General features: G+C 48.5%; 11 protein-coding genes across 11 annotated transcripts; 4 read left to right on the top strand and 7 right to left on the bottom strand.

Annotated features, from left to right (window-relative positions):
- Positions 1-237: 237 nt before the first annotated feature.
- Positions 238-924, bottom strand: M437DRAFT_76117 (uncharacterized protein; the record flags this gene model as incomplete). Its single annotated transcript, XM_041026561.1, has 2 exons — positions 238-762; positions 796-924. The coding sequence occupies 2 exons, from the start codon at positions 922-924 to the stop codon at positions 238-240; spliced, it is 654 nt and encodes a 217-aa protein (XP_040878986.1).
- A 972-nt stretch (positions 925-1,896) lies between these two features.
- Positions 1,897-3,164, bottom strand: M437DRAFT_66906 (WD40 repeat-like protein; the record flags this gene model as incomplete). Its single annotated transcript, XM_041024846.1, has 4 exons — positions 1,897-1,944; positions 2,043-2,391; positions 2,458-2,836; positions 2,870-3,164. The coding sequence occupies 4 exons, from the start codon at positions 3,162-3,164 to the stop codon at positions 1,897-1,899; spliced, it is 1,071 nt and encodes a 356-aa protein (XP_040878985.1).
- A 318-nt stretch (positions 3,165-3,482) lies between these two features.
- On the bottom strand, positions 3,483-4,772 carry M437DRAFT_50623 (putative glycerophosphodiester phosphodiesterase; the record flags this gene model as incomplete). The annotated part of the gene is made up of 5 exons (XM_041022044.1): positions 3,483-4,192; positions 4,243-4,366; positions 4,418-4,489; positions 4,543-4,560; positions 4,620-4,772. The coding sequence occupies 5 exons, from the start codon at positions 4,770-4,772 to the stop codon at positions 3,483-3,485; spliced, it is 1,077 nt and encodes a 358-aa protein (XP_040878984.1).
- Positions 4,773-5,468: 696 nt separating this feature from the next.
- On the bottom strand, positions 5,469-7,401 carry M437DRAFT_50474 (DNase I-like protein; the record flags this gene model as incomplete). The annotated part of the gene is made up of 3 exons (XM_041022009.1): positions 5,469-5,801; positions 5,851-6,668; positions 6,720-7,401. The coding sequence occupies 3 exons, from the start codon at positions 7,399-7,401 to the stop codon at positions 5,469-5,471; spliced, it is 1,833 nt and encodes a 610-aa protein (XP_040878983.1).
- Positions 7,402-8,107: 706 nt separating this feature from the next.
- On the top strand, positions 8,108-8,281 carry M437DRAFT_50614 (uncharacterized protein; the record flags this gene model as incomplete). The annotated part of the gene is made up of 1 exon (XM_041022042.1): positions 8,108-8,281. A coding segment is annotated over one exon (174 nt), but the record flags the coding sequence as incomplete, so codon positions are not given.
- Positions 8,282-8,907: 626 nt separating this feature from the next.
- M437DRAFT_20563 (Arabinanase/levansucrase/invertase) lies at positions 8,908-9,738 on the bottom strand (the record flags this gene model as incomplete). Its single annotated transcript, XM_041019003.1, has 1 exon — positions 8,908-9,738. A coding segment is annotated over one exon (831 nt), but the record flags the coding sequence as incomplete, so codon positions are not given.
- Positions 9,739-11,662: 1,924 nt separating this feature from the next.
- Positions 11,663-12,301, top strand: M437DRAFT_50499 (uncharacterized protein; the record flags this gene model as incomplete). The annotated part of the gene is made up of 1 exon (XM_041022014.1): positions 11,663-12,301. A coding segment is annotated over one exon (639 nt), but the record flags the coding sequence as incomplete, so codon positions are not given.
- A 729-nt stretch (positions 12,302-13,030) lies between these two features.
- On the top strand, positions 13,031-14,746 carry M437DRAFT_50746 (major facilitator superfamily transporter; the record flags this gene model as incomplete). The annotated part of the gene is made up of 4 exons (XM_041022073.1): positions 13,031-13,151; positions 13,204-13,404; positions 13,455-13,574; positions 13,623-14,746. 4 exons carry the CDS (start codon positions 13,031-13,033, stop codon positions 14,744-14,746), a joined length of 1,566 nt encoding a protein of 521 aa, XP_040878979.1.
- A 476-nt stretch (positions 14,747-15,222) lies between these two features.
- On the top strand, positions 15,223-16,207 carry M437DRAFT_50596 (uncharacterized protein; the record flags this gene model as incomplete). Its single annotated transcript, XM_041022037.1, has 2 exons — positions 15,223-16,046; positions 16,102-16,207. The coding sequence occupies 2 exons, from the start codon at positions 15,223-15,225 to the stop codon at positions 16,205-16,207; spliced, it is 930 nt and encodes a 309-aa protein (XP_040878978.1).
- A 155-nt stretch (positions 16,208-16,362) lies between these two features.
- On the bottom strand, positions 16,363-17,718 carry M437DRAFT_76111 (putative sarcosine oxidase; the record flags this gene model as incomplete). The annotated part of the gene is made up of 2 exons (XM_041026560.1): positions 16,363-17,505; positions 17,566-17,718. 2 exons carry the CDS (start codon positions 17,716-17,718, stop codon positions 16,363-16,365), a joined length of 1,296 nt encoding a protein of 431 aa, XP_040878977.1.
- A 2,739-nt stretch (positions 17,719-20,457) lies between these two features.
- M437DRAFT_76110 (uncharacterized protein) lies at positions 20,458-21,527 on the bottom strand (the record flags this gene model as incomplete). Its single annotated transcript, XM_041026559.1, has 2 exons — positions 20,458-21,023; positions 21,071-21,527. The coding sequence occupies 2 exons, from the start codon at positions 21,525-21,527 to the stop codon at positions 20,458-20,460; spliced, it is 1,023 nt and encodes a 340-aa protein (XP_040878976.1).
- Between the last annotated feature and the right edge of the window lie 36 nt (positions 21,528-21,563).

The following is a 21,563-nucleotide window of genomic DNA, read 5'->3' as shown; positions in this document are numbered from 1 at the left end:
GCCTGGAAACTACTTGTGGGACAGCGACGAGTGACAAGTTGGATCTGGCAGTATGAGTGAGGGTGATACGCGATATCATGGTAGTAGTATATGCTGCTTTGCCGGGATTCGACTCGTGTGTCTTTTATACTGCAGAAAGGCTGAACAAGACTAGACTTGTGGCGGAGCACGCCAACCAATGCAAAATTCTTTTGATATTGACTAATCCGATCAAATACTGTCTGGGATTGCCCTGACTTACTCGAGGTTGCTATGTCTACGCTTCAGACTCTTTCCGGGGTCGATTTGTGGCATATCGATGCGAGGTCGCTTGTTCTCAGAAGTGTCGTTCGTGTTGGAGTCGGAGGCTGGCGTCTTGGTATATGAATTAGGATCCGTGGCACCTTCACGCAGAGTCTTGTCCTTCTTCATCTCTTCTGCGCAAATGTTGACCAACCGAGCCAGGATATCGCGGCGAAAATGATGTGGGACTGTGGTAAAACAGTTGTAGGCGTTCGCGGTCCATTCCCTTTGGTACTCTTCCAATGAAGCAGGGTCTTTGAAGAGATGAGGGAACTCGAGGCAGACAGCAAGAGTGATTGGGGAACGGATGAGCGTAGCCAGCTTAGAGGGAGAAAGGTGCCATCCGAGCTGAGTCCCTCCCTTCTGGCACAAGACTTTTGTTGGTAGTGATCCGGGAGGAGAATAGTAGATGTCACATGCGGGAAGAGTGAGTGTGCGAGATCTCAAATGATGTCGGATACACGACCTGAGTTCTTGAACCTCGTCTCAGTTCCCGTTGAGCAGGATGGCCACGGCGTAGTCGGGCATGTCGTCTTGGAGGTAGATCTCTAGCCAGAAATCGAATGTAGGTGCCTTGTGTCCAAAGCGCATTGGCTTTTCACCATGGTCGTGGGTGTCGGTGATGATCTTGAATGGGGGCATGCTGAGAGAAAGATGGGGGCCGTTGTTGACGTCGTCTTGTATTGCGGGAGTGAATGCTTCCGCTAGGATGGAACTCAAGAGACTAAGGTTTTGAGCAAGAGAAGATTGAAGCGTTTGATCGTCTGACAAACGGTGATTGAAGAAAAGCAGTAAATTTCGAAAGTGTGGAAGATGGGCTGTGATGATTCTGAGCGAGTTGAGGTGTTGGCTTGGGTTTCTGACTCCAGAGAGGTAGTCGCGATTGCAAGCAACGGCAGAAAGTGACGTGGATGCCAAGGGCAGATGCTCATGGGAGCGACTTCCTCGAAGCAGAGAGACTGAAGTCACACCGTGAATTGACAGTTGATATCGATGACGAACCAATTTTCGAAATCGTCACTTCTAATACTGAAGCCGTGAGTATTGTGAACAGTACTTGGAGTTCAGCCCCTAAATCGGGTCCTCAACCTGAGCTCGACGCACATACATCGATATCAAGTTCAACTTTCTCCTGTTTCTGATGTGTTACTTAGTGAATACACTCTGAAGATTCGTCTGGTGTAGAAGTCTGCGTTAGTGTTGTCCATTACAGACAGTGTGGAGTCGCATGGAGTGTCAGCTTGAGACAAAAACGAGCTTCTGGCAGGTGTGAACTTTAACGCATACGCAACAAGCCGTGATTGTCGTACATGAAAAGATTTCTTTGACTTCTGAGTGATGATCTCTTTACATGTAGTCAGGAATACCTTCACCGAAATCTTTGTCGAGCTGAGACAATACTGCAATCTTTGACACTTGATTGTTCCAAAGATATGTAAGTCCTGCCGGTGAGATATCTACTTTGAAGTATACAACTTGAAAACTGGATAATCTCTGATTCTACGGTGATTTCTGTATAAGTTGCACAAGGGCCTTCCACTAGAGGTTTTTTACGAGAACTCTCGTTTTCGAAAACCACCGTACTGTACCAAGCTCGACAGACATGAGCCTTAGTTATGTATCCTGTGTTCTCTCTCGTGAGGTAGGTTCCAGTGTCCAAATCTGTAGTATTGAATATATTAGTGAAACCCGGCGTAAGAGGGAGGATGAGCCATGACCCGAGATTCCAATTTTGAAGCTCTGGGATATCTATCACTTACCTCAAGTGCTGTATGGGAATCATCTGTGGAGACGGCAATGACCACCTGCTGATCAACAACAATAACGTGTAGATTTTTATACCGGGTAGACATCTCGTGGGTGAGATCCCCAGATTGGAGGTCCCACTTCTTTACGACTCCGTTCATTCCTCCAGTAAAAAGATCAGTGTCGGTCATATGAAGCGCTACGATGATACTATCATGAGCTAGAACGGTGTGACTTTCGCCGAGCCAGGATTCGTTCCAGAAAGTCAGAGCACCATTCTTACCAGTTGAGATAAGGGTTCCATTGCGAGCTCGGATCTGTGCAGGTATGCCAATACCGTTATTCAAAGAAGCTAGGAGAGTGCTAGATGAAGCATTAGCTGTTTTGTCCTCACGGGGTTCTTGTCACCAACAAACAGAAAACACATACCCAGATGCACGATCCCAGATTCGTACTTCGCCGTCTTCAGCTCCAGCAGCAAGTTTTGTCGACTCAAATGCAATGGAGTATACTGTGGCGCTGTGGCCCTCAAATGTCTGTAGACATTCTCCCTGGAGAATGTCCCAAACACGGACCTGACAGTCATAACCGCCAGACGCCGTAGTCCCGTCCACGTGGTTCAGACATCTTACGCCTTTCTCGTGCGCAATGATCGACTTCTCATATTGAGTATTGTTGATACTCCAAAGACGAATGGTACCATCGCGTGATGCTGATAAGAACTTTCCTGTAGTCATGTCCAACGTGTGCAGAGATCGTATTGTGCCAGTATGGCCGTGGAGGGTGTTTTGCAAGACCCTTGGAATATCTTGTCAGTCAAGGTTTGTGCCCAAAGCAATACTTTTTACATGCCCAGTTTGTGTGTTCCACAAGTTGATTTTTGTATCCGCACCCCCAGAGACAAGCGTATCTCCAACTTTGCTCAATGCCCAAACGCCCTTTGTATGACCTACGCATTGCGCAATCTCTTTTCCGTCAGAACTGTAGATTGTGACATATGGTGAAACATTGGCCGAGCTGATCGCAACACTTGATGGGCCCAGTATTTCTACAGCGGTTACAAGAGACCGTTCTTGTAAGATAATTGACGAGCATTTGGCCTGGCCAATCTGGTCTTCAATCTTGCATGTCATCATTTGGGCGGTCGATTTATAATCGATAGAGCGTTCGATGGCTCATAACAAAGCACGATCAAACATAGCTATATATGATGGGTTGTGCTGCAAGGAAGCGGGGTAGAGTTTAGGCTATGACCTTCACCAAGGGCAATGCTACGGACGTAATCAGGATTGCAAAGATTTCTTGTACCTTGACCGTGCTGCATATGCTTAACGTACTGTATCATTCACTGATATGGTTTCTCTTTCTGTATGAACTTTTCGCGTCGTACTAGTATGCTATATTTCAAGAATGTCAGTATCAAGTGCATTAAGCCAAAACTCGACGAATCGTGACTACCAAGCAGATGCGTTGACCAAACACTCAGGTTTACTGGGGTTCCTGGCTTTACCCACACTCAGTCCTCTCTGTCTCGCCACATACATAACTCTCTCAGGGTAGTTGCTGATAATAGCATCAACACCATCGTCAAGCAATTTGCTAATCGTCACCTCAGCGTCCACAGTCCAAGGGATGACCTGCATATCCAAGGCATGAGCTCTATCCACAACATCCTTAGTGGTGAATGGCTCATAGAGTGGGCTGTTCACAGTGGCGTCACTGGAGTTACCAGTACCATGATTTGGCGAGAGGATGGATGAGCCAATAGAGTGTGCTGCGGCTACCCAGTCACCGGAGAAGTCGTCGAGGTCAAGACCACCAAGCCAGGGGTATTTGCTGTTTTTGAGCCAGGGATAAGTCTTATAGGTCTTGTCTGGTACAACTGTTGTCTCGTCGAGCAAAGCAACGATAGGCACGGCAGGATACGCAGCGTGAATACCAACGAGAGTACGCCAATCGAACGACTGAATAGAAGTACGAGACTCGAAGCCATGCTTTTGGAGAATAGGCATCAAATCCGTGATATAAGTGTCGACGGAAAGAGTTTCGTTAGGAGCAGTAGGTGAAAGTTTGGTCTCGAGGTTGATGGTCACGCCTTTGTCACCATAACAATTAACCAGTTCCAGGACCTCCTCCAGGGTTGCAATCGTGGTCCCGGGATGAACTATATTCGAGTCAGAAGGCAATCCTTGGTAAGCGTTTTGGATATCTCACTTTCTTGCTGAGGATGAGCTGCAAGCTGGAGAGAACAATCGAGCGACTTGACTTGCTCCAAAGTCAGGTTCGCAATATACTGGCCTACATAGTCGCCGGTGCACTTTGTAGGGTAGACCCAATGCTATTATAGTGGTCAAACAAGGTGTCGATGACTTTGATGAATCAAGCTTACATCATGCCAGATTACTGGGATCCCATCTTTAGTGAATACAGTGTCCATTTCAAGCACATCGACACCAACTTCCTGTGCAACTGTGAGCTTTCTGTTTCCATCCACAGTGTTAAGTAGTGGTTTACCAAGGCGTGTGCGAATGCCTGTCATTACACAGAATCAGTGACAAAGTTCATCGACAGGTTCAGGTATTCCGCCATACCCAGAGTGATTCTTCGCTTCTCATACCCAGGCCACCACGGTGACCCTGAACCTCGACACGACCTGTCTTGTCCAGGTAAGGAATGGTAAATGGCATTGCATTGACAGGAGTGATAGCCGCAAGACTGACAGCAAGATAAATGGCAGGTATCATAGTGGAGGTAGCTCAGCACAAAAAATGACAGAAGTGGATTGGAAGCGAGATAAGATTGGTGGTGCTCAGGGCAAGGAACTTATACCTGAACATATCTTGCTGATCCCGACCATGTTGACAGGCAGTTCCGCACGTGGAGACACTGATACGTCGTTATGGGTGTATGGTCACCTTGGCAAGGCAAGCCATGCAGCCCGTATCGATTCTTCCTATACTAGCCAGAAGCCCAACCTCAACCACTCGCGCTGCATTGGTCGCGAGAAGTTGCACAAGACTGTGAGATGGACATAGTCTGCTAGCTAGCAAGATTCGCCACACATCAGGAATCATGAAGGGAGGACGTCACTTTGATGTTGTTGATGGAAGAAGAGACAGATTTTGGTCATGACGAGCGAGTTGGGACTGATTGAGTTCGCCAAGGAGCGATCTAAAGGTTCATACATGCATGCCGAGAGGGATTTTGTCTTGGCCACCGCTCGTCTCAGCGATACTCGTGCCCTGCCAGGGTGACAGTACAGTCCACGGTTCCGCTAGAGATTGTAAACAATGGAACTTTTAGGTGTGATGTATCCAGCTCTGGGTCAATACCAGTACATAGGGTCAGGTCCCACACTCATCGTCTGTTTTCTCTTCAGGAAGCTACAAAACGTTCGTAAAATATACCGTTTCGGAAGCTGAGCAACCACCGTATGTCTATCAGTTCTTGCAGATGTTGAGCTTAGCAAACGAGGGATCATGATCAGAGATTTGCTGAGCCTTGGTCACCCACGTGTTGATGTGTACATGCTCGTACTGTGCCTTGGGCTTGAGTGCCTGACTGATGTACATGTGATCTAGCTCCTGGCTGTTCATGTCGAAAAGATAAGTGTATCTCTCAAGCTCTGGGATGTTCGCGGCCTCATCAAGATCACGTAGGTTGGAAACATTCTCGAAGTTCTCCAGAGGCTGGACAAAAGCAAACTCGTTGAAGTCACCAGCGACAATGATTTTTGCCTTCTTATCCTCAGCAAGGATCTTGGCAACGAAGTCCTACCCATCATTAGGTTCAGTCTCGTAGTCTTCGTCTTGCGTGACTTACAGCAGTCAGTTGCATCTGCTCTTGACGGTCATCGACACCACCGTTTACAGGAGGTCGAGCATCACCTTCCATTGACGACGAGCCTCCTTTACTGCCAAAATGAACATTGATGGTGAAGAATGAATTCTTGCCGTCGAGCGTTTCGAAGACAGCGACCAATGGCTTACGACTAGCGGTCCAAGCTGAGTTCTGAGGATCGATAAGTCCGGGGTTGTACTTGAGCTCAGGGCCGGGAAGGACCTCATTGGCTTCGGTGCTTGACCCAAAGTTAGGCCGGCGCAGTTGAAGAATATCTGGGTTGTAAAGATAAGCGGTGCGGATGTTGCCTCCAGGTGCACCACCATTCTGGTCATCAACAGGATCAACCTCGGCAAACTCATACCGAGGTCCGCCCATACTACTAATTGCGGAAGTCAGAGTGGTAAGAGTCAGATTTGCGCTGACGACTGCGTCATTAGTCTCTCCGTTATCATCCTGAATCTCCTGGATAAAAACAAGATCGGGGCTGTGAAGGTAGCGAACGATGTGGTCAGAGATATTGACCAGATGATCGGACCCGGCCCATAAGTTCTCCACATTGTATGAGCCGACAGTGATACCGCCGCAGTCACCATCAGAAACAAGTCTAGTAGGAGGTGGAAGTGCAGGTTCAATACCCTTGACAATGTTCAAGGCAGTCAGAGGGAGGATTGAGTAATAACCAAACGCATAAGTGACGACCCCGGTGATATCGCCAAGGTAGTCTCCTACTCTGGTGACTGCAGGATTCTTCGACCCGTCAAGCGGTGAGCCAATGACAATGGCCTCAGGATTAGCGTCTGTGTAGTTCTGTCAATATCTCGGATTCCGAACCTCCCAATAACACATACCCTTATCAACTGTCGTCAAGCCGCCGCGGCTATTGAGGCCAGTGACTTTCCAGTCCCCAACAACCCAGGTATCACCGTAGTTGTTTGGTTTAGTCACAGCATGAGCACCGTTCACAGTGACAAGCTCTCCACTCAAACTTTCCCAAAAGTCCAGACCATAGTTGCGAGGGATCAAGGTCGGATTAGCCACAGAGATGAGGCTGACATTGTTTGGTACACCGAACACATCTCCATTGTCCAATGCGGAGAAAGCCTTGGTAGGAGGCTTGATAGTGTCCTTGCCTATGACCAGGGGAGTTGCAGCACTTCCAGAAGAGAGCTTCTTGACAAGTTTTGGATTGATAATCTCAGTCAAGTAGACGTATGCTTTGCTAGATCTATATTCTGTGACGGTGCCATTAAGCTGGATAGTATCTCCCACGGAAAGGATTTTGCCAAAGTTGCGGTCGAAAATGTAGACGGATTCGGAGGTTCGGTCATCTTTATCAGGAGTATTAGATCGAATCCAGATTCCACTGGGTCCTTTGGCAGTGACGAGACCATCGACATTGGTAACGTTCTTTCCATTGTATGGCGAGAGGTATCTGTTGCCATTGATCTCGCTGATGGTCTCAGCAGACACTAGCTGCCCAGAAAACGCAGCAGCAGCGAGTAACTGGGAACCCACGCTGATAGCCCTCATGTCTGAGGAACAAAAGGAGAAGAAATGTAATCTAGGGAAGCATATTGGTCGTGTGAACCTCTCTTATATACCATTCATGATAGCGACCTCCTTGGAGTGGCATCGATGGCTAAGGCAATGAATATCATCACGGCTGATACGCGAGAACTGATATGCATGTTAAAGCACGTTGTCAGGTACAAACGATCTTGATTGGAGCATTAGGCAGGTGGGAAGAGCTAGAAAGTCATGGCGGATGCTGCCAAGCCTTGGCAGTCGCCGCGATGGAGCGGATAGGGCAAACCTCGGCTGAAAATAAGATGACGTGGGGGTCTCATCTGCTGCCGTGAGCTTCCTAATACAGCTGAATGAGAAAACTAAACATTACTATTGTCCATACATTACTACTGCCCACATCCAGTTCTCTACATCAAGATGCAAAAGTACAGTGCAGTAAACACGAACGCAAAGATTGACATGGTTGTTTCCAGGGGCCACGCATTGTCCGAAGAAGCTCGACTTATGTACGGCGTGGGAGTGGGTGATGAACTTGGAATAGTCGTCGCATTGCCAGTCAAACCAGTGACATTCGTGGGTACCGACAAGTTGAACTTCTGACAGACATTGTCGAACAACTTCTCAAAGGCTGTATTGATCAGTAAGAGTGACTTCAAAATGAATCGTCGCGCATACTCAATAGATCTGCAGTAGGACTCGCGCAGGTTGAGTTATGTTGGACGCATGGCACGATGCTGTCATAGATGATTTTGTATTTTATACAATGGCAGTATTGGTCTGTCGATGTGCAGTTGGATGCTTTGATGGCTTGAGTGTCACAGGCTCTCACACAGTTGGGTATCGACGCGTTCTGAGGCCCTGTTTGCGAATGGGCTATCCCTGACCACAAAGCCAGGAGTAACACAACAAGTTTTGTTGCCGTAAACATTGCGCTGACGTGGTAACGAATGGACGCAAAATGCAGTATGTATCGCAGAAATTGACAGAGACACGATCCTATTATATATGTCTTCGGACAATGGTTTGGGGTCCGATAAGCTGCAGCCGTATGTGATGAGGCTTGCTGAAAGGCTGAACCGCGCGGCTTCCTTGCTTTTTTTATCCTTATCCTTGCTCAATATATTGCCGCATCGCGACATCGAACGGGAAGTCGTTGCAGCTTCATGCAAAACCCTCAGATCTATGGCGCCTCTGATGCAATAACGCATTATTGAAATATACCCCATGGGTTCTCCGTCGTTGGCGAAGCTTGTATAGAAGGTGCGACCGTGCGACGTTGGAATAGAGAATCGTGACTTTTTGATACGAAAAGAGCCTTACATGCCCGTTGACATGGATCTAACCGCTAAAACGCCTCGCTGAAGAACAGGTATATACAAGACAAAAGAAAGACATGACTTTTCCGTGATCACCAAAAGGCTAGGATGATACGACTTGGTGAACAGTGTCAACACTGATGATCTGCGTGTATGCAGCTCTCCACCCCATGTTCTGAGGGCCGACATCTCCCGCGTGGAAAATCATGTGCTTGCCATCGGCAGCTACCGACTGACCACCAGGAGAGTACAAGTTGTCGGTGCCGGTCACCATCATGGGGCCAAGCTTGACGTAGGGACCGTTGATGTTGTCGGCGAATGCATAAGTAACGTCGTAGTTCGATGTTGCAAAGCAGTTGCTGCTGAAGAACAGCACATATTTGCCATTGGAGGTACGCATGAGAGATGGCGCTTCAATCAGAGGGCCATCGAGATCGCTGCGGTCCAAAAGCTTGACAGGACTGCCAACAGGTGTAACACCATCATCTGCGAGTCGCTGAAGCATTATGGGTGTGTTCACGATAGGAGCGACAGTGTTACCACATACACCGCCGTGTCCTATCGAATTGCCGTCGACCTTGTATACGACGTATTGCGTTCCGTCAACATCCATAAAGTTGTCAGAATCAATTGCGCCGCCCTGGTCAAGTGGACAGACCAGAGGAGTGGCTTGTGGGGTGTAAGGACCTTGAGGTTGAGAAGCCAACGCAGCGCCAATACAGTGCTTGCCAGGAGACCCTTTGACAGCAGCCGAGTATGTCATAACGTATTGACCCTTCTTGTTTTGGCTGACGCTTGGTGCCCAGACAGCTGCACCTTGATTGCCAGCGTTAGGGTCGACCCAAGCACCAACCGTGGGCAATGCATCAGATCCCGTCACCGTCCATGAGTTGAAGTCTGGAGAGTGAGCAACTTGGACGTTGATCAGACTGCCTCCGACTTTGGCAATAGTTTTGTGGTTGTTGCTAGCAAAAGCCCACCATTGTGAGCCAACTTGCAGAAGATCAGGATCGGCGAAGTCGACAGCGATGATCTGTGTCGGGTTAACACTGCCCGTTGTTCTCATGGGAGCCGCAATGGCCAGAGGGAGAAGCCCGAGCAGTACAGAGGTGATGCAAGAGCCGATCATGATGGTGTCCAGGTATGTGTAGTTGATAATGCAGGTCTATAATGCTGATTGAACAACTGTGTAATAAGCAAGAAATGTGGTTCGAGAGAGTTATAGACAACAGTGAGTGGTGAGAGGGTTTTGCTTCCTACCTTGCAAGAGAGCGCGCTTATCTTATACCACACCTTTCGGCCGGGTAGTATGACTCTCCAAGTATCAGCACTTTTTTGTGGCTATTTGAGTAGAGACAAATTTGGATCAGCCAAAACCTTCACAGCTCCATGGAAGGAGCAAACGTGCTTCTACACGAGCATCTAGTGGATAGATAGCGCATTAGAATGTGGTCGTCGGTCTTGTCCGCATACCACTTATCCTAATGGGTAGAAAGGGCCGTCATCAAGGCTTGAGCGCACACGATCTACCGCGAAACCACTCGAGCGGAGGCCAACCTTATTGGTGTTGGTCGCGGAAATAGGTATTCTTTGAACGCATGTCTCTGAAAAATGGCGTGCGCACGTGTTCTCGAAGATGATCGAGGCTCTGAGGAAGAAAGTCAAATGCAACGTCTGGTGCGGGCCGCAAAACGAAGCTCTATTTTCATCCTCGTATAGTAGCGAACATGACCACGAAGCGGTGACTGAGAGTGTATTTCCAGAAGCTCGGTTTGATAATCATATCGACGCGACCTATAGCAAGCCCACAACCGTCGCGCCTGCATGGCATTATCGAATTTCGCGCGAAGGAGCGCAGAGGAAGAAGTGGATGAATGGAAGAAGCAAGCGCATTTCGATCCTTGGCAGACCTAAAAGCGTCGCACGTGATTGACTCACAGAATTCTGGTTGGACTGTTGAACACTTCTTCGGCACGCTCGGTTGAAAATGTGGATGCGGTCAACGTCTCTGCATTTCTTCACACTGTTATCTGGACAGGAACTCTGCCGCTCTATGTAATCAAGCTGAGCTGACTGTAGTCTGACATTTGCCAGAGAGAATCGAGTGACCAAATGTCGCGATTGCAAGCAGTGTGGAGTGGGAGTCAATCAGCTCGCTACAACACGCACCGAGGTCTTGGTCAGCATTCGATCTGAGTCTGGACCCACAAGCAGACGTTCGCTAAAGCAAGCTCAAGCACCGTGTCGGTGACTCGGAACCACCGAGCGCCATGATGGCTCTTCTCGTTCCTTGTCTGTCTCACAAACACAATTAACCCTAGGGCAACGACACGCGCAGTGACTGCATATTGCAAGCGCATTGTTCTATTCTACAGTAGACGACTGCCTGATCATGGGAACACAGGCCTGATCGCCATTCGTCCCCGCACTAATATCGGATTTTGCATATCACAATTGCCCGTATGTAATGGACCGGTCAAACATCCCTATAGTCTTCTACAACCCTGCGGGTGTTCGCAAAAAACCTGTGAATCAAACGCATCGGGTGGCTATCAGATGGATTCAAGAATTTCCAGATCAGGGTCCAGCAGCGTCTCATGCAAACACGACTAGCCGGGTTGTGGACGAATCTGCAGAGACTCGCGAATCCAGGATATATCGAAGAACCGCCACTGGTGAAAGACAACTCAGGGCTCCTCTTTTGAACGCGTATCTTCTTGCTGATGCGCCACTTCGATTGACCATTGGATCTCAACGCGACCCATTCTCTACCTTGCCGGTGCCTTGGAAGCCTCCATATGGTATCATCACGAGTTACTGTAAGATCATTAATGTCCGCTTCAGGCAAATCAACCGGTTTCTGACCATTTCAAGTCAAATATGCCATAGCTCCAGCTATTGTAGCCGAGAGCTTCGAGCCAGAAGGCAAGACGCGGCAGGAAGCTCTTGAAGACATCGAGTGGCCAATGGCACTGTCCGTACAGACAAACGATCCTGCATTGTTCTTTGCTGCTCTTGCCATGTCGTGTGTGCATCTTCCGGAATCGCATGAATTCAGTCCTCAGAGCAATCCTTTCTTCTTCCGCTGGCTCTCATCTAAATGCGTCGAGTTCCTGAACAAATCGCTGTCGAACCCTTCACGCGCATACAGTGATGGAACTCTGGTTGCGGTGACCTTCATCTCTTTCTGTGAGAGTATGGCTGGAAGTCATCGCATCGCCGCTACAGTTCATCAACCAGGCTTGCGAGAAATGGTCAACGCACGCGGCGGCCTCGATTCAATTGCCAAAGCATCTGCTGTCGGCGAGAGAGTCACCAAAGCGATATCTGCGTTGGATATAGTCGTGGCTACCAAATTTGGATGTACTCCAATCTTCGACGACTCATATCTCCTCACTCTTCAGGACGTAGAGGTGACAGATATTCTGTCAAGGATCAAGAAGACTGCAGAAGGCCATCTTGACCCTGCTTCTCCAATGCCACGTACGGTCATTTTGACACAAAGGCTCAAAGACCATGATATTTTCAAGTCGCCTAGCCCGAGCAGTCCTCCTGCCCCTGCAAGAATTGAGCATCCAGTCTCATGAAACTTCAGTGAGGGCTATGCTCCTGAGACTTGTTCAGGTCGAAGGCCGCCAATCCAAGAGTCGTATGCATGTGCACGTGCAGAACACTCTCACTGCCCGACAAAACTCTTGGATTCGTCCGCGGATGCAATGCGGACACTCGTCGAAAGTTGGAGACCGAGCCAAACCTCACCAAGTTTATCAGACGATGTCTGAGAAAATTCCAACCATTCTGAAACACATGCATGGGTGTTTGTGTCGACAGGCTATGCTTATCAGTGGGGTCATCATATCGGATGTTCACCCCGCTGCTACACCAAGACCGCCAAGCAGAAAGCATCTAATCGATATCATGGCAAGCCATCGATTGACCATTCACCTTCTAGTGTGCTTATGCATGATAAGGTGGTATGCACGATAGAAGCTCGAGACTATTCATGAGAGTCTTGGTACATGCACAGCTGGCTATCGCATGCACGTCTGCCTATCTCCTCCGATAACGACTCTGGGCACAAGATTAGACCCAGATATTGGTGGTGAACCATGCGACCAATTTATCAATTTGATGGCGGCCAAAGAAAAGATAATTCTAGGCCTATCTAGAAGCGATAAACCCCATCGAAAGCTCGATGCGCCACAAGCACTTTGTTCTACTTATCGTATGGTGATAGTGGCCCATATAAGGCCGTGTTATTCCACAAACCATTGTCTGTGGTATTCTTCACCCATCTCACTAAGAGAACCTTCATCATGTCGACCGAGGAAGTCCAGGCTGAGGGCAAGAAGTTGTCCAGCATCGAGATGGTGGCTATGGAGAAACACAACTCTATTGAAGTTGGTGAAGTCTCGGTAATCAGCGAGGAAGATATCGGTGAGTGCATTTAGTGGCGTGTCGAACACAGACACAAATCTAACAAATCCAGTCGCCGCCGAAGGCGAGTATTCTGAGGAGCAATACAAACGCCTCCGAAGGAAGATTGATCGTTACTTGCTACCGCTCATGTGGTTGTGCTACGGTATACAGCAAAGCGACAAGACCGCACTTGGTACACAAGCCATCTTCGGCCTACGTCAAGACACTGGTCTTCATGGTCAGCAGTATAGCTGGCTGACTACCATCTTCTGTACGCCCTCAAACGTCTTTCTAAAGGAGATCTCATCTCATGTCTTACAGATCTCGTTTACATGATCTTCGAGTTCCCTAGTAACATCCTTTTGCAACGTTACAAGATGGGTAAAATTCTGTCGTGCTACATGATCTGTTGGGGCGTCGTAGTGCTTTGCATCGGATTCGGTAAGCAAGAGTGCGACCTGGTCTCTATCACAATGCTAATGAGTGCAGCTCAAAACTTCACGCACCTCATCGTTCTGCGCGGCCTGCAAGGTTTTTTCGAATGTTGCATTTCACCAGGGTTCATCTTGGTGGTCGGCAGCTGGTACAAAACCAGAGAGCATGCTTCGAGGTCTCTCGTGTTTCAATCTGCAAATGCTGGCTTCGGCATCATCTCAAGCTTGGCACTGTATGGTATCGGCAAGCATGGCGAGAAAGATCCAAATTCTGAACCCTGGAGGTGGATGAGCTATTTCCTCGGTGCTCTGACCATACTTGTTGGCTGTATCTGCTTGTTCCTCCTCGGTACGCCTTCTGAGGTCAAATGGCTTACGCCAGAAGAAAAGCGCATGGCAAATGCACGAATCGTCAGCAACAATACTGGACACGACCGTACTGGAGTCAAGAAGTGGCAATGGAAGCAAGTCAGGGAGTGTCTAATTGACCCTTGCTTCTGGTTCGCAGGCTTCAATGCCTTCTTATCAAGCTTACCGAACGGTGGGCTCACAACATTCAGCTCTATCATAAATACCTCTTTCGGCTTCACCAGTCTGCAGGTAATTCTTCTCGATATTCCTCGCAGCGCCTTCTCCGTGCTGTACTTCATCGCGATCGGCATTATCACGAGTAAACGCTCTGGTCTGCGTCTGTACTTCATGATTTTCTCTACAATTCCACCTTTTGTCGGCTTCCTCGGCATGGCTCTTATTCCTAACGAACCCTCCAACAAGTGGACGAAATGGGGCATGTATTTCATGACAGTGCCCTACGTCATTTCTCTCTTCGTTGCCTGGTCTCTCATCCCCTCGAACACAGCTGGCCGTACCAAACGCACTTTCACGTCTTCTTTCACGTTTGTCGGTTACTGTGTTGGAAACATGGCCGGTTCCCAGATCTTCAAGGCAAAAGATGCGCCGTACTATATTCCCGGTGTGGTGGGCTGTGCTGTCTGCTTCGGACTCGAGTTTGCGGTACTGGTGGCCTGGAGAGTCGTTCTGGTGCTCAGAAATCGTCGACTGGACAGACTCATTGCAAATGACGGAATGACTGAGGAGGAAAGAGCGCTCAGGGCCAAGAAAATGGGCGAGGAAGATAAGACGGATTTCGAGAATCCTTACTTCCGATACACCCTTTAGATGTCTGTGATTGCAGGATTGAAGAAACGTCGATGATTCGTAGCATTTCGAGCGTTTACACGACTGCGAGCCGTTACCTGATAGAATCGATTTCGCACGCGGAGAGGTCATCGGCGGATCAACTTCTGTAATATAGGCTTCAATCATAGAATATGAGTTTCGAACCCTACTCGGTTCTTACAGTATTCAAAGTATCTCTCGAAGAGATTTTATCATGTCGACTCTGTCGCAGCCCTTCAACGCGACCAGAATCAGAGGACGAACACAGCAATCAGGGTGGCGTTCGAACTGCCCGGACCCCCCGTCCACAACGTCGAGATGAAGACAGCGCAGTGCGGAGCTGAAAATCCCTAGCTGATGTACTCTTACCGTTTCCAAACAATCCTACACGACACACAGTACCAGCCCCTAGCACAGACATTGCGACCCTTCAAAATGCTGCTGGACCCCGGTCTGTCATATTGGATTGCAAGAAAATGCTTTCACCAGTCTGGATCGCCGTAATTCTCTCGGGCAGCTTCTTGCTCCTGCTTTTCGGAGTCAACGTCCCTCACGAATTCTCATCGCAACCACCAAAGCCGACAATTCATATTGATGAGTCTCAACCAAATGCTGGTGGTGTGGCCGATCTGATCTTGTACACTTACCACGAAACGGACGAGGCCTTCAAAAACCTCGACTTCTTTTTGAAGCATGCACTCCACGACAAAGCCGACTTTGTCTTTATCATGAACGGAGAATACACCATCAGTATACCGGATCTACCAAATGTCAAGGTTATTGATCGCCCGAATACATGTTACGACCTCGGCGCCTATGGAGAAGTCTTGCGAGCCGATGACTCCCTTCTCGCAACCAAGTACTCGCGATTTATCATGATAAATGCTTCTCTAAGGGGACCTTTCTTCCCTTCATGGGCAAACAATTGCTGGTCCGACACATACCTGAACAAGCTCTCCGATCGCGTCAAACTAGTGGGTATGACTTACAACTGCGCGCACGGTGAAGGTTATCCTCCTCATCTGCAGTCGATGATCATGGCAACCGATAAACAAGGCATGGCTGCCATCCTGCCAAATCTCAAGTGTTTCGAGACTATGATATCAGCTGTTGCAGATGGAGAAACTCAGATCAGTCGCTGGATTCAAGAAGCTGGCTATGGGATTCATGCCTTGATGTCGAGTTTCACGGCATACGGTGGCGAGGAGAGTGAGAAGGTGTATCTGGAAGCCTGCTCTGGCTCTGACACTTTGTTTTCTGGAAAACACAATGGGACCTCCTTGCACCCATTCGACACGATGTGAGTTGCTCCTGGATTAGTGTGCTCATATCTGGCTGACTTGACATCTTCTTAGATTCTCAAAGACGAATCGACCGTGGAATGAGTATGACAGGAAAGTGATTGATCAACTCACTGAGTATGCGCACCTCTCCGGGTACTCAAGCTACGACCACTGTTGAGGTCATGTTTGTGCAAGAGATACTGGATCACACAGCTGTAGCAATTTTGGCCAAGACACCAACAAATTGGTTCTACCACACCGAGTCAGCGTGAAGTGATATGATTGTACAAGACACAGAGAAAGAGGTAAACACCAGGAAGGTTTTTTGCAGGTCTACAGCCTAGCCTGAGGTCCGCCAATACCAACATCCTCAAGATCTTTGACCTCGTCGCCGGGTCTTCCACTATCCAGATGTTGACGATTTCCATACTTCCACTCTTTTTTGAAGTCACCCTCTAGTGCATTTGCGATGTACTTTCCGATGATGGGCATCATCTTGAATGCATGCCCACTATCTCCGGTCGCTAGTAATAGCTCACCACCAGGATATTTGGGGTGCGTGTCAATCAAATAGTGCGCATCTGGCGAATCTGTGCACCAGCATACTTTGGCTCCCTTGATCTCCCTGCCCTCAAATTGTGGGATGACAGTGCTGATGAAGTGTTTTATGGCATTCATTGCTTCTTCCGGGATGCCATCTTTAGGATACTCAGATGCATAGCGTGGAATGCTGTACTTCTTTGTCTTTCCTGTGGCAGGATCCGTGTATTCTCCTTTTTGCCATTGGTAGCCAGGAAACTCGTTGCAGATTTTGATCAAGCGGCCTTCGGTGCTGGGCTCGAAGAAGAATCCCAATTCGTGGTTGAGGACTACGGGCATATCCTTGAACTGCGCGGCTTCTTCTTCGGTCAATTCCAGCAGTCCGTAGGTCCAGCATTTGCTCCATAGTTCGGTAGAAAGTTCTGGGAGGAGAGCGGGAGAGGCGGCACCAGTAGACAAGATATATCTGTCTGCGGTGTGAATCTCGCCAGACTTGACCTTAACTCCTGTGACTTTGTTGCCGGAAGTCTCAAGAGACACCATCTCTCCTGCTGCGCCAGAGATGAAGCGGACTCCCATCTTGCCTCCCTCATCGGCAATCTTCTTGATAGCATTTGCTGCATGCGCCCATCCAGCCTGTTTATTCCAAAGACCTCTCCAATTGTCGATGTCGCGTGCATTCTTCAATTGTGGCACATACTTTGCAATCTCATCTTTTCCTTTGACAAAATCGATATTGTGGGCCTGACCTTTGTCCTTGAGATTCTTGTATGATTTTTCCAGATGAGCTACTGCTTTGGGGTCGCCGAGCGTGGTCAGAATCCATCCGGTCTCGTGGAAGATATCCTTATAAAGAGGGTCTCGCCATGCTTGGATTGCTTCCAAGGCCATTTCTGCATAAAGAGGTTCATCATATTCTGTTCTGATGATCTTGTTCTGTATAGCAAGAGGACAGGTTAGCTGAGATTGGTTGGAAGATAAGCAGGTCGCACGCACGAGGTCATAGCCAGCAGAATCGAGACTAGGATATGGCCATTTGTCGATGCAGGTTATATTCGTGTAGCCTCGCTTTGCCAGGTGGTATGCTGTTGAGGCACCGAATGTCCCGGTACCGATGATCAGGATTTTCTGATCTTTTTGTGTTGACATGATGACTACGACAAATGATTCGAAGAATGAAATCGAAGTGTTTTGACAGTCATCAGGGTGTTCTGCCTATATACAAACCTCATCGCCGCTTGCTCGCCCCGGGCGGATCTGCGCTGCGCTTGTACCTTCCTCCTACGCGGAAGCAACGGCTGAGATTGGAGCACACCGAACAAAATCTCAACAGCCTGCTGATATCACCCGAGCTGAGTGTTCCCAAGTCGGCTGAGCCGACGCACTCATGTCATATTCCGAATGTTCGTACGAGCATTATCGCCGCTGTTGAGTTTCTTTGGAAGGTCGAAGAGAGAGTTGTCCAAGCTATTCTGAAGGCGATCTCGGCTTGGAGCATGCCGTTATCGGAGAACCTTGCTACTTTCTATCTGACCAACACTCTATGAAATATGTTATGCAACAATACAATGTTGTCAGACATCCCGTACCAGAGCCCAAGCTTGTAACTGTAGCTCAAGCTTCACGCAAGATGTACCTGACATGTTACGCCATAAATCATCAGCAATTGACGAACTCAGGATGTTTCGAAAGGACGAAGATGAACCTCATGCGCAAGGTGTAAAAGTCGACTAACGAGTCCTCGTGTTGATATGAATCCTGTCAGATGAGAATTTATAATACCTGCTATTCTCTCGGATGGTTCGTCGTCGGTCAATCCTGCATGACGATTCTAAAGCAAGAGGGCAAGTCGCCTTAAAAGTCCTGTGGTTTCCGCCAACGATGCCAAACCACAGAACCATAGACCTTTGCAATATGTGCCCGAACTTCGTTCATTCCTTCCTTCATTCGAGGCGAGTCGTGAATTGTCAGAAACCGACTACTCGAAACATCAACACTTAAGCACAGATGGTTCTTAAACATTTCCGTGTCAGTTCGTGGCTCAACCCTGGCATTATTCTGGAAGATCTTGCGTCAGATACTTGAACCCCTAGTTCTCTATGTCGGCGCCTGGAATGGCTGCTTGTTTACTGGCTGTCAACCATACACTGACGACATCGTCCCGTCTATGGAAATCTCCCTCTTGGTACCCTACTTTGAACTCTAAACACATGACACTTTAGGACATGAATCATTATCCGTATAACTTGGCGGGAACCTCAAACCTGCTCGTCATTAATGGTAGGTCTTTTCATTGAGTAGCTCCTCCTTTCTGTTCCTTTTGCAAGCAGGATCAGTACATCATGGATTTTGATGCGTTAGAAGATCGATGCCTCACGCTCTTCGCCATTACCATGTCCTGTTGTATCATTTGCTTTGTATCCCAAGTCGTTGCAGGCACAACGTTGATCGCAATGCCCTGGAAATACCTCTGAATGTTCAAAACATGCAGTCAAGAACTACGTCTGCGGCCCACGATGACATTTCTTGGTCACAAATGCAACTTTTTCGGAGTCTATCGAACCCCAGTCCACTGCCGTGCAGTCCACGGAGATTGATCTACTTTCCAGTTTCTCGACACCATGAACCATCGACATGATAATGATTCACATAGAGGAAGTCGTAGGCGAGTTCACAGACTTGGTTGCTGGAGTGGAAAACAAGAACGTAGCTCAAGCGATGGAGCTGAATGGACCTTACCATTCAGTTGCGATGAGAAGTGTTCTCTTCGGGCATACGAGGTAGAAAAGCCATGACAGGGTTGAAACCGAAAGTGCGATGTCTACATATGATGCATCACAAATCACAATGTCTTCGTATCTGCTCGGATGAATCATGGTCGCTGCTCAAAAGGCTGATCTTGTGTGAAACAAACGTCTACTCGGGTGGTCTGTACGAACCAGACTTCAGATCTTCTCTGTCAGAAGTAAAACAAGCTGCATTGACAGTAAAGAGGAGATGGAAAGTCCATACCAACATATCGATAGTGAATCAGACAAGAAGATGAATTAAAGGTAGGGTTTAACCCGCTCAAATGCTTCTGAAAACCCAGTACACCATATCAAACAACCTCAAAGGACAGCTCAAACATTCTCACAAAGCCTTTACGCATACTTCACGCTCACCGGTCTCGAATCGCTACCAGGTTACTGCCAAGTCACTGCCGGAGTGACCATTAGACCCCCACGGTTTAACACCAGAAGTACATCCCAAGACACAGATCTATGCCATCTCAGTGCAGACAATGGTTAATCGTGCATTACACAGCTACTAGCTCATTTACAGTCACGAGAACATAGACATGTCTGCAAGATCTTGCATTGGCAGTTTACAGCTGTCGTTGGTACCCAGGTATGCATACATGCGTTTTGAACCCAGGAAACAAGGCGGAAGACTGCATGAGGCTGGGAGCTGCAGTCTAGCTTGGTGATGGAGATGCATGTATCAGGTACCAGATGAGATGCCAGATGGAATGTCAGACCCGATGTCCGAGAACACATGGTGCTACAGTACATTGGTTGGAGTATAGAAGTGCACACATTAGATTCAGCCGCGAGCGAGATACTAGTCTTGTGTACGTTTGAGCTTGGAAGAAGGTCTTGTTGAATCGTTGAGGGAATAAGATATATTGTATGATATGATGGGTATTGGTTGAGAGGGAAAAAAAGAGAAAAAGAAATCCGTTTGACCTGTTTTATGTGACTCTGGTGCGAGAGAAGAAGGAAGGTCGTCTAGACCGAAACGCCCCAGTGCATGCAAGTTTCAGAGAAAGCCAAAAGAACGCCATAGATGCATGAAGAAAAGGGTATGTCGTGACAAAAGGTAGGGACAAAAAGGAAAAAGGATTGATCAAGAGTCTTCCATCTTGACATCCTCGTAACCGTCCTCATCATCTTCATCGTCGTCGTCTTCATCATCGTCTTCGACCTCATCGGCAACTTCTTCCTTGACGTTGGCAGGGTCGATGTTGACGGTTCTCTCGTACTCAGGGTTGAGTCTGTAGTTCATGGCAAACTTACCACTACGCATAAGAGTGGCAATCTTTTCGACATTCTGCTTGATGAAAGCCTCGGGCTGGTGCAAGCGCTGTTTGAGGGCCTTGAGCGACCAGTAACGATATTGCTTGAAGCAGTCTGTAAGAAGATCGAAGAGTTCTTCCTGGCTGACACGAACAGCCTTTTCTTGTTGCTTCTTGACTGGCTTCTTGGCCTGGGTAGCCTTGATGAAACTGCTGAAGGCGTTGTTGGCTTGAGTATTGGAGTGGACGGTAGCATCGGCACCCGACTCGAAGCGGGTGGTGCGCTTGGGTTGGAACATTTCCATGAAGCGGCGATCGGTCAGACGGCGGTACTCTTCGTTCTCGACGGCGGTGACGGCCATTTCGGCCTTGATGAAGCCTGCGAGGGCGGTTTGTTCTGCTCTGGTTAATGTGGTCCTGGTGAAAGCATTATGGCAGACATACTGGGAATGGACGAGGTGTAGGGCTTGTTCTTGTTGACCTTATAGTTCAGGTTTCTTGTATCCTTGCGCACACGGTTCGGATTCCAGGCCTTGAAGCCAGGCTGGTCGCGCTCGGAGAAGACGACGGTGTTGTTGTACTGGCCACGAGAACTGGTCAGGTCGTAGAGTTTGGGGACATCTTTGTGCTTGGGCAGGTCGTGCAGCTTCATCTGGATCTTCTGGGAGCCGTCGGGATTTGGCTGATTATAGACGCGGACTTTGCCAATCTCGATCTCTTCGTCGTCGGCCATGTCAGCCCAAGCAGTCCATAGCCACTTGGGCAGTCTGCAGAGCCAGGCCTGTTGGTCGTCCTCGGAGCGCGGCATCTGACACTCGCCCGTGTCTTCAAACTCGTCGGCCTCGATCTCGGGCTTGATGTATGCGCCATCTTCGGCCTTGATACCGTTGGACGACGACATGATGTGACGATGCGCGACAGGAAGAGGGAAGGTGCG

This window comes from Aureobasidium melanogenum (assembly GCF_000721775.1).
Source record: "Aureobasidium melanogenum CBS 110374 unplaced genomic scaffold scaffold_13, whole genome shotgun sequence".
Taxonomy (NCBI): domain Eukaryota; kingdom Fungi; phylum Ascomycota; class Dothideomycetes; order Dothideales; family Saccotheciaceae; genus Aureobasidium; species Aureobasidium melanogenum.
This window is presented reverse-complemented; position numbering and strand designations above follow the sequence as displayed.